This window comes from Salvelinus alpinus, chromosome 9, assembly GCF_045679555.1.
Source record: "Salvelinus alpinus chromosome 9, SLU_Salpinus.1, whole genome shotgun sequence".
In the NCBI taxonomy this organism is placed as follows: domain Eukaryota; kingdom Metazoa; phylum Chordata; class Actinopteri; order Salmoniformes; family Salmonidae; genus Salvelinus; species Salvelinus alpinus.
This window is the reverse complement of record NC_092094.1, coordinates 15,339,832-15,351,038: the sequence shown is the minus strand read 5'-3', so window position 1 is coordinate 15,351,038 and position 11,207 is coordinate 15,339,832. Positions and strand designations below refer to the sequence as shown.

Sequence of the window (11,207 nt, the reverse complement as noted above, 5' to 3'; positions counted from 1 at the left end):
CTAGAGTGAAAACAGATGTGAATATGTTCCATCAAGCACATAGGAGTCAGACCATAAATAACAAACATGATCCAAATAATTTTCTTTATACGTCCCACATTTCAAACACTCAACATTTAAAACTTATTTGACCTTACTGTGACATTTGGTAATATCATTCAACAAACATGTCCTTACATTAGTGTTTGCGTTATATTATTTTTGGTAAACGACTTGACAATATTACATTTCCTCTATAGGCCAACTGATGATTCACAAACCATAGATCAACTAGGAGGTCCAATCTTTCTAAATACTTTAAAATATATATATTTATCCCTAGAAAAAAGGGACGCAACAAAAATATTAACAATTATAATTCTTTACAAACTATTCCACAGAGGTCATATAATTGTCGAAGTATGGTGACAGTTACTGTGTATGTACTGATATTTCAAGTACTTCGAGAGTTGCTTAAAAATAACACTGTTAGACCACTTCCATGTGTATGTATCTGAGGGTCACCTCAATGTTATCTATACCTCATGATGACTTATCCATGCCCCAACCTGTTAACAGTGTGGTGGTGCTGAAGTGACACTGCTTGCCACCTGGGTTAGAGTCTGGAGAGAGGTGTACTACACATAGGAGTGGGCAGGGGGACTAGCACCAGCAAGGAGTTAGGCGTCCTCTTCCAATTACAGTGTGAGAGAGACGAGGGCTTGCATGGCGTCACATGACTGTTTCTCCATGTCTTCGGAGTTCACTGAGAACAAACTGGGGCGGCGCTGCCCTTTCTTTAGCCTGTGTGTTGTCCAATAGAGAAGCCTGCTGAGATCCTCCCTGAAATGAGGGCTGAGGAGCATGTAGAGCAAGGGGTCCAGACAGGAGGGCAGGGGCCCCACGAACAGCAGGATGGCCTTAGCCACCTTAGGGCTGGAGAGCTGGAGGAGGGAGGAGAAGGAGGGAAGTGTCACAGGGAAAGAGAGGAGGCAGTTGGTGAAGAGGAGGCAGGCCATAAGTTTGGTCACAGAGTACTCCTGGACAGTGACTCCCTCTTTCTCTGCTGTGTCTCTGTCCATGTGGCAGTAGTGTCTGGTATAGATGGCTATCATCAGGAGGTAACACAGGGAGTTGAGCAGCACCAGGGCCGTGGCGTAGCTGTAGCCCAAACGGGAAGAGTGTCCGTAGGGAGAGGCCACGCAGAGAGAGGAGACCCCATACTCACCCATAGTGAGGGGAGGTAAGGCGGCAATGGCTCCAGCCAGGAAGCAACACAGAGCTGAGATACCTTGAGCACACCCCCACCCCAATGGAATCTTCCTGGCCTCAGTCTCTGCCCACTGTGAGCCACGGACAGTACATCCACGATCTAAGACAACTGCCGTCAACAGGAAGACACTGGCCTCTGAGGAGAAGACTGACAAAAAGTCAAATATCCAGCAACCTGGCCCACCCTCCCACCACGCACCATAATCAGTATAGTGGTCAAATGAAATGCCGTCTAGTACAGCCAGGGCGGCGCTAGAGACGCCATTGAGGAGGTGGACCCAGGCCAGGACTCCCAGTAGATGCTGGGTAGGAGAGGTCGTGGACTTCGAGGAGAGGGCGATGGATACCAGGACCAGGGAGTTAGACACCAAGGAGAGGATGACGATAATCCAAACAGCGACTCGCACCAGCCAGCTCCCAAATAAACTCTGACATGACTGGAACGGACCTGGGGACAAACTGTTGTCAATCAACTACCTCAGTATTAGATCCATGACAGTGTCAAATGAAGTATGTATGGGCATGGAATCCACTACGGTCCTATCGAGGTACAGAGTGTGTATGGACATGGAATCCACTACGGTCCTATAGAGGTACAGAGTGTGTATGGGCATGGAATCCACTACGGTCCTATAGGAGGTACAGAGTGTGTATGGGCATGGAATCCACTACGGTCCTATAGAGGTACAGAGTGTGTATGGGCATGGAATCCACTACGGTCCTATAGGAGGTACAGAGTGTGTATGGACATGGAATCCACTACGGTCCTATCGAGGTACAGAGTGTGTATGGACATGGAATCCACTACGGTCCTATAGAGGTACAGAGTGTGTATGGGCATGGAATCCACTACGGTCCTATAAGAGGTACAGAGTGTGTATGGGCATGGAATCCACTACGGTCCTATAGAGGTACAGAGTGTGTATGGGCATAGAATCCACTACGGTCCTACAGAGTGTGCAGGCTTTTGTTCCAGCTTAACATGAACACACCTGATTAAACCAATTACAGACCTACCTTGGGCTGGGGAACAGTGGACAGAGTGCTGGGGTCTGGCGTCTACCTCACTCTCCACCAGGAAGTTATTCTGGTCTCTAGCGTCCTCTATAAGCAAATGGTAAGTAATCATTACTTTCACTTAATACACCAAACAAAACACAAAACATATTTCAAGGATGGTTTTTGAAGGTATGTTCTTTGGTTGGCTATGATGTGTATTTCCTTTCCAGTTATGAGATCTTTACTGATGTTCTCCGTTTTCCAGATGTAGGGGGATTTTGAGTTTTCTCCAGGTACAAAGGCACAGCACTGGAAGGCGTAGGGCATCTCCACTACCCTGAGAACAATGCATAGCTTATGGTAAGACAGCTGCACACAACCCCATAACACTTACTGCACTACATTCACTCACACGCTGTCTCACCTTGAGTTGAAATAGTTTTAAAGGGGCCCAGTTTAATCGTTAACTCTGTCCCCTACCTGAGTTTAGGTAGTCTCTGGACAGGTAGTGTGTGTCTCAGGGCAGTGTTGCCAGCGAGTCTGAGGTGTGTGAGGTCCTGAAAGCCTTCCATAGGGACGGAGGACAGCAGGTTGGAGCTGAGGTCACTGAGGGAATGGATTAAGAAACACAGATAAAGAGAAGATACTTTATTTCAATTGTATGTCTGCATGTCTGTCAGAGTTTCTCAAACTCTGTCCTGGGGTGCACATTTTGGTTTTTGCCCTAGCATTAGACAGCTGATTCAAATAATCAAAGATTGTTCGAATCAGCTGTGTAGTGTTCTGGCTGTTTTAAAGACTGTTCTTTTGTTCTTTAATATCATTTACATTTCGAGGGAATACACACAGACACACAACGATGCCCATCTTTTAGAGTAGTTCTTTCAAAAAATGTGTAATCGGGAAAAAGTTATGACATTCTTCGGGGAATTGCCAGAGACCTCACAATACCATATCACCTCACAATACCATATCACCTCACAATACCATATCACCTCACAATACCATATCACCTCACAATACCATATCACGATACTTAGGTGTTGATACTATACGTATTGCGAATTCGATACTGTGATTCGATGTTACAAACATTTTGCTCACTATATGTCTGCTGCAGAGGGACAAGAGAGAGCCATGATAAAACAAGTTTTGATCAGTCATGGAAATGCAAGAAATATCACACAGTAATTTCTTTCTGGCTTTCATTATTGTCCTGTTACCATGCCAAGCTAGAATTTGTACATTGTATTGTCAGAAATGTCAAGTGTAGAAAAAGAGGTCTGCTAAGAAGGGTGGGTTTCTTTAGGATTCAGATTAGGCATAGATGCTTGTAATGTCCAACTGGTTTAGTCATGATGATAAATAACACTGACAACATCATGACACCCCTCCAAGACCTCCAATACCTCCTCATGTATACACCAAATGCCATTCTGTTTGGGCTGTACATTGTGAGATGAATATCTCACATTAAAATGGCCACATAATTTCATTCTGTCTTTCATTATGGTCCTACATCATAAGTGTTGATGCTGTTCACATGGGAAACCATCAAACCAGGCTAATTTGAGTCAATTTTGGATTTGGATTTGAGAGTCAATCTATCATAACTTGTACTGCATATGAAATCTGTGGTTCAGGATTGTTTCGCTTGAGCTGAATAGGCAATATGTAGTATTTATTTATTACGTTTATTTGTCAGGGACAATGTACAACAAAACAAATCTCAGAATAAGTGATGTGTTGCACCAGATTTAGCTTATTAATTTACATCTGCAGTCCCTGGGCAGGTGAACATACACTATATCAAATAAAATTCTATTGGTCACATACACATGGTTAGCAGATGTCAATGCGAGTGTAGCGAAATGCTTGTGCTTCTAGTTCCGACAGTGCAGTAATATCTAACAAGTAATTTAACAATTCCCCAACAACTACCTAATACACACAAATCTAAAGGGGTGAATGAGAATATGCACATATAAATATATGGATGAGCGATAGCCGAGCGGCACAGGCAAGGTGCAATAGATGGTATAAAATACAGTATATACATATGATATGGGTAATGTAAGATATGTAAACATTTAAAGTGGTATTGTATAAAGTGTCTAGTGATCCATTTATTAAAATGGCCAGTGATTGGTTCTCAGTGTAGGCAGCAGCCTCTCTGAGTTAGTGATTGCTGTTTAGCAGTCTGATGGCCTTGAGATAGAAGCTGTTTTTCATTCTCTCGGTCCCAGCTTTGATGCACCTGTACTGACCTCGCCTTCTGGATGGTAGCGGTGTGCCCCCGCAGTGACTCGGGTGGTTGTTGTCCTTGATGATCTTTTTGGCCTTCCTGTGACATCAGATGCTGTAGGTGTCATGGAGGGCAGGTAGTTTGCCCCCGGTGATACGTTGTGCAGACCACACCACCCTCTGGAGAGCCTTGCGGTTGAGGGCGGTGCAGTTGCCCTAACAGGCTGTGATACAGCCCGACAGGATGCTCTCGATTGTGCATCAGTAAAAGTTTGTCAGGGTTTTGGGTGACAAGCCAAATTTCTTCAGCCTCCTGAGGTTGAAGAGGCACTGTTGTGCCTTCTTCACCACACTGTCTTTGTGGGTGAACCATTTCAGTTTGTCTGTGATGTGTACGCAGAGGAACTTAAAACTTTCCACCTTCTCCACTGCTGTCCCTTCGATGTGGATAGGGGGGTGCTCCCTCTGCTGTTTTCTGAAGTACACGATCATCTCCTTTGTTTTGTTGAAGTTAAGTGAGAGGTTGTTTTCCTGACACCACACTCCGAGTGCCCTCACCTCCTCCCTGTAGGCTGTCTCGTCGTAGTTGTTAATCAATCCCACTACTATTGTGTCATCTGCAAACTTGATGATTGAGTTGGGGGTGTGAGGGTCAGCGAAGTGGAGATGTTGTTTCCTTGTAGTCCGTGATTTCCTGTAGACCCTGCCACATTTGTCTCGTGTCTGAGCCGTTGAATTGCGACTCCACTTTGTCCCTGAACCGGCACTCCTTGCGGAGTGAATAACTACACTGTTTATATTCAGCCGTATTCCCAGACCTCTTTCATGGTTAAATGCGGTGGTTCGCGCTTTCAGTTTTGCGCGAATGCCGCCATCCATCCACGGTTTCTGGTTAGGGTAGATTTTAATAGTCACAGTGGGTACAATATCTCCAATGCACTTCCTTATAAACTCACTCACCGAGTCAGCGTACAGATCGATGTTGTTCTCTGAGGCTGACCAGAACATATCCCAGTCCACGTGATCAAAACAATGTTGAAGCGTAGATTCCGATTGGTCAGACTAGCGATGAATGGTTGTAGTCACTGGTACATCCTGTTTGAGTTTCTGCCTACAAGACGGTAGGAGCAAGATTGCGTCGTGGTCGGATTTGCCGAAGGGAGGGCGGGGGAGGTCTTTGTATGCATTGCGGAAGTCAGAGTAGCAGTGATCGAGTGTATTACCCCCACGAGTACTACAATCAATCTGCTGATAGAATTTAGGTAGCCTTGTTCTCTAATTTGCTTTGTTAAAATCCCCAGCTACAATAAATGCAATCTCAGGATATATGGTTTCCAGTTTACATATAGTCCAGTGAAGTTCCTTGAGGGTCATCGTGGTGTCTGCTTGAGGGGGAATGTACACAGCTGTGACGATAACTGACAATTATTCTCTTGGGAGGTAATATGGCCGGCATTTGATTGTGAGGAATTCTAGGTCGGGTGAGCAGAAGGACTTGAGTTCCTGTATGTTGTTATGATTACACCATGAGTCATTAATCCTGAAGCATACATCACCGCCGTTCCCAGAGAGGTGTTTATCTCTGTCGGCGTGATGCATGGAGAAGCCCGGTGGCTGAACCGATTCCCGACAATATATCCAGAGACAGCCATGTTTCTGTGACACAGAGGATGTTATAATCTCTGATGTCTCTCTGGAAGGCTACCCTTGCTTGCATTTCATCTACCTTGTTGTCAAGAGACTGTACATTGGCAAGTACTATACTCGGAAGCGGTGAGCACGTCTATGGAGCCTGACCAGGAGTCCGCTCCATCTGCGGCGCCGTTGTTTTGGGATGGCTTCTGGGATTAGATCCATTGTTCTGGGTGGTGGTCCAAACAGAGGATCTGCTTCGGGAAATTCGTATTCCTGGTCGTAATGTTGGTAAGTTGACGTCGCACTTATAGCCAATAGTTCTTCCCGGCTGTATGTAATAAGACTTAAGATTTCCTGGGGTAACAATGTAAGAAATAATACATTAAAAAACAAAATACTGTGTAGTTTCCCTAGGACTCGAAGCGAGGCGACCATCTCTGTTGGCACCATCTTGATCAATCAAACATGACCAAAATTATGTGGACATCTGCTTGTCGAGCATCTCATTCAAAAATCATGAACATTAATATGGAGTTGGTCCCCCCTTTGCTGCACTCTACTGCCTCCACTCTTCTGTGAAGGCTTTCCACTAGATGTTGGAACATTGCTGCGGGGACTTTCTTCCATTCAGCCACGAGCATTAGTGAGGTTGGACACTGATGTAGGGCAATTAGACTTGGCTCGCAATCGGCGTTCCAATTCATCACAAAGGTGTTCGATGGGGTTGAGGTCCGAGCTCTGTGCAGGCCAGTCAAGTTATTTTACACCGATCTCGACAAACCATTTCTGTATGGACCTCGCTTTGTGCACAGGGACATTGTCATGCCCAAACTGTTGCCACAAATTTGGAAGCACAGAATTGTCTAGAATGTCATTGTATGCTGTTGCGTTTGGCATTCGCCAAACCCAGATTAATCCGTTGGACTGCCAGATGGTGAAGTGTAATTCATCACTCCAGATAACGCATTTCCACTGCTCCAGAGTCCAATGGCGGCGAGCTTAACACCACTCCAGCTGACGCTTGGCATTACGCATGGTGATCTTAAGCTTGTGTGCGACTGCTCGGCCATGGAAACCCATTTCATGAAACTCCTGACGAGCAGTTATTGCGCTGACACTGCTTCCAGATGCAGTTTGGAACTCGTAGTGAGTTTTGCAACTGAGGACAGAGGATTTTTACGTGCTTCAGCACTCGGCAGTCCCGTTGATTGTGGAGGCCAGGTCATCCATGCTTCTACATCTGCATTGCTTGCCGTTTGGGGTTTTACGCTGGGTTTCTGTACAGTACTTTGTGACATCGGCTGATGTAAAAAGGGCTTTATAATTAAATGTGATTGATTGATGCATCACTCTCCTTCTTGGTCAAATTGCCCTTACACAGCCTGGAGGTGGGTTTTGGGTCATTGTCCTGTTGAAAAACAAATGATAGTGCCACTAAGCGCAAACCAACAGGGATGGCGTATCATTGCCGAATGCTATGGTAGCCATGCTGGTTAAGTGTGCCTTGAATTCTAAATAAATCACTGACTGTGTCACCAGCAAAGCACCATCACACCACCTCCTCCATACTTCACAGTGGGAACCACACATGCGGAGATCCTCCATTCACCTACTCTGCGTCTCACAAAAACATGGCGGTTGGAACCAAAAATCTCAAATTTGGGCTCATCAGACCAATGGATAGATTTCCACCGGTCTAATGTCCATTGCTCGTGTTTCTTGGCCCAAGCAAGTCTCTTCTTATTATTGGTGTACTTTAGTATTGGTTTATTTGCAGCAATTCGACCATGAAGGCCTGATTCACGCAGTCTCCTCTGAACAGTTGATGTTGAGATGTGTCTGTTACTTGAACTCTGTGAAGCATTTATTTGGGCTGCAATCTGAGGTGCAGTTAACTCTATTGAACGTACCTCATGAAGCTGGTTGAGAGAATGACAAGAGTGTGTGTAACCAGTGTGAAATGGCTCACTAGTTAGCGGGGTGTGCGCTAATAGCGTTTCAATCGGTGACGTCACTCGCTCTGAGACCTTGACGTAGTTGTTTCCCATGCTCTGCAAGGGCCGTGGCTTTTGTTGGGGCGAGGAGAGGGACGGAAGCAACACTGTTACATGTGCAAAGCTGTCATCAAAGCAAAGGATGGCTACTTTGAAGAATCTAAAATCTAAAATATATTTTGATTTGTTTAATACTTTTTTGGTTACTACATGATTCCATATGTGTTATTTTATAGCTTTGATGCCTTTGATGTCTACAATGTAGAAAATAGTAAAAATACAGAAAAACCCTGGAATGAGTAGGTGTGTCCAAACTTTTGACTGGTACTGAATATAATTTTGCACCCACAATTTCAGACAAAGTCAGGCGCCAATGTCTATGTGTATGTAAAGTGTAAATGGCCCAGGTTACTCACAGGGTTCTGAGTTCAGTCAGCTCTAGGAAAGTGTCTGCTGGGACCTTGTGGATATGGTTTTGATGGAGGTGACTAAATACAACAACACACATCACAACTGTCCCCTGGATTGTATTTATGGCTGGGTTGAGGACTAACAATAATGGTAACGAAACCACTCACATTTTCTGGATCTTTCTGCAGCCACTGAAGCTGGGAAGATGCTGGATCAGGTTATGGGAGAGATCCCTGCAGGTACAGTGTTCATTATTGTTTATTTAAAATGATGTTTAGGATAACACAACATCTAATTTCTAAGATACTGAACCAAGACATATTATAATATCAAAAGATATTTGGTCAATCAGTATAGGGACTTACAGCTGTATCAGGTTGGGTAACTGGTCACAGAGGGTACCTGGCAGTGATGAGATGTGTGTACCTGTGACAGCTCTGAATAGACAGAGAATTTGGTCATAGAAAGGACAGACTCAAACCACATTTACATCCACAGTTTTTATGCGAGTAAAGTCATATAGATTTTTTTTTAAATCACAACAGCTGTGATGTAAACAGGACATTTCGGTGTAATTTTATAAATGTCTACAGATCTTTTTATGTCTGTAAAATGTATTATGCGGGAAATGGCGGTGGACACGACTTTATGCGCAAATGTTTATATAATAGCCATCACATCAAAGTAAATTTGGAGTCAGTCGATAATATGGTGTGTGGTCCTCCCACTACAACTCGGGAAACCATGCAGTTTATTAGGCTAAGGATTAAATAAGTTAGGATGAACTTGCACAGTGATGAGCTTGACGCTCCTTTCCAATAAATATTGATGGTCTTATCATTTTTGTATTTTTATTTATTGTTTTACTATTTTCAGTTTTTGTTTTCGGGGGTCTTATTCTGGTGACATGATGATCGAAGCTTGACTGCCATTTATCCATAATAATTTCTTCATGTAGACTAGCTAACCCGCACTGTATCTGCGAGCTGTTAGCACACGTGCCAAGACCAGAGTTGGCACATTTGCTATTTAACGCAACAGTTTTTGTGAGAAATGGAAATACATTGAACTTTTTATTTTTATTTGGTACATTAAAACTAAAAGGGATACTTTGGGATTTTGGCAAGGAGGCCCTTTGTCTGCTTCCCAAGAGTCAGATGAACTCATGGATACCATTTTTATGTCCCTGCGTCCAGTATGAAAGAAGTTAGAGGTAGTTTTGTAAGCCAATGCTAACTAGCATTAGCACAATTAATGGAGTCTATTGGTATCTGCTAACATGCTAGTTAACAAGTTCCTTCAAACTGCACGCAAAGACAAAAATGGTATCCACAAGTTCATCTGACCTTGGGGAAGTAGGTAAAGGGCCTCATTGCCAAAATCCAGAAGTAAGTGAAAAAAGTGCATTAAGTGTGCATTACTTCATAACGCACTGGTTTTTATCCGCAACAAGTCCATTTGGTGGAAACTGCACATTTTTTCTTTTATGTGGATTCTGGAATATTCGCATGAGAATCTGTCTGCAATTGGATGGAAACCTAGCTAATGTGCTGAATCTGATTCATGGGAGCTGGGGTGTATTCGGTGTATTTAGGGACTTTTGAGGACTGAGACTTACAGGGTTTCCAAACTGTTTGTGCCAGTGAGGTCTGGAAACTCTGTGATATCTGTGGCTCCATTGAGTGATCTATACAATAACAAAAAAGACGGACAAAAATTTTAAAATCACACCTGCTTAGCTTTCTTCTTCAATTTTTATCTACTTCTTCTCAAAGGAGGTAGGACAGAATGAAGAGGGATAATGGAGACTTACAGCATCCGTAGCGCTGGTAAATGCTGGAAAGCTGATTTGCCTACAAACTGGATGGGATTGTTGTAGAAGTATCTGTTAGAGAGGAAATAGAGCACGATTGTCTGCGGGATCAAAATTACCTCACTCATCGAATCATTGTGAATCGATCATAATGATTAATTACTTATTCACGATCAACTTCACATCAGGACGTTGACGCAAGAGCACCTACATTGTGACGAGGGACGGGTTTCCCACGAAGGCTTGTTCTGGGACAGATCTGATGTTGTTGCTATGGAAACTCCTTGAGGGCAAATATTTAAGATTTAAGATAACTGAAAATGTGATTTGTTCTATAAGTGGCAGCACTGGAGTGTAATGAGTTTCACTCACAGCTCTTTGAGGTTAGGGAGGGCTCTGATGGCCGTGGGAAACATGGCAAGGTCGTTGTAGTTCAAATCTCTGAGGGTCGGGGGAAAAAATGAACACATTAATTATTACAGTTGTCGGCACTGATACAGTAACTTCCCTTACTCTACTTTCCTGTCAAGAATTCATGGCTGCAGTGAGGTACAGAAAGGTTTCAGACCCTCTGTCTCTGTCCAGAGTTTACACCACTCATATTAGAGCCTCTTTCTCACATGAGATGAAATGAAAGTAATCCTTCTCACCCCCCCCCCCCCCTTAAAAGATTTAGATGCACTATTGTAAAGTGGCTGTTCCACTGGATGTCATAAGGTGAATGCACCAATTTGTAAGTCGCTCTGGATAAGAGCGTCTGCTAAATGACTTAAATGTAAATGTAAATGAGGCTGCTTCCTGTTTGTCCAAACTAGATGCCGAGGAACCTATAGGTCTATGCTAAGAACTGTCAGGTCTGG

General features: G+C 43.8%; 1 protein-coding gene across 1 annotated transcript in view; it reads right to left on the bottom strand.

Annotated features, from left to right (window-relative positions):
- Positions 1–70: 70 nt before the first annotated feature.
- LOC139584375 (leucine-rich repeat-containing G-protein coupled receptor 5-like) overlaps positions 71–11,207 on the bottom strand; it is a 31,057-nt gene continuing 19,920 nt past the window's right edge. Inside the window, exons 7-16 of the mRNA XM_071416125.1 lie at positions 10,720–10,788; positions 10,559–10,630; positions 10,348–10,419; positions 10,153–10,221; positions 8,900–8,971; positions 8,702–8,767; positions 2,731–2,856; positions 2,461–2,587; positions 2,269–2,350; positions 71–1,699 (exon numbers count right to left, since the gene is read on the bottom strand). Of these exons, the coding sequence (XP_071272226.1) occupies positions 678–1,699; positions 2,269–2,350; positions 2,461–2,587; positions 2,731–2,856; positions 8,702–8,767; positions 8,900–8,971; positions 10,153–10,221; positions 10,348–10,419; positions 10,559–10,630; positions 10,720–10,788 (1,777 nt within the window). The 3' untranslated portion in view covers positions 71–677. The remainder of the gene's footprint in view (positions 1,700–2,268; positions 2,351–2,460; positions 2,588–2,730; positions 2,857–8,701; positions 8,768–8,899; positions 8,972–10,152; positions 10,222–10,347; positions 10,420–10,558; positions 10,631–10,719; positions 10,789–11,207) is intronic.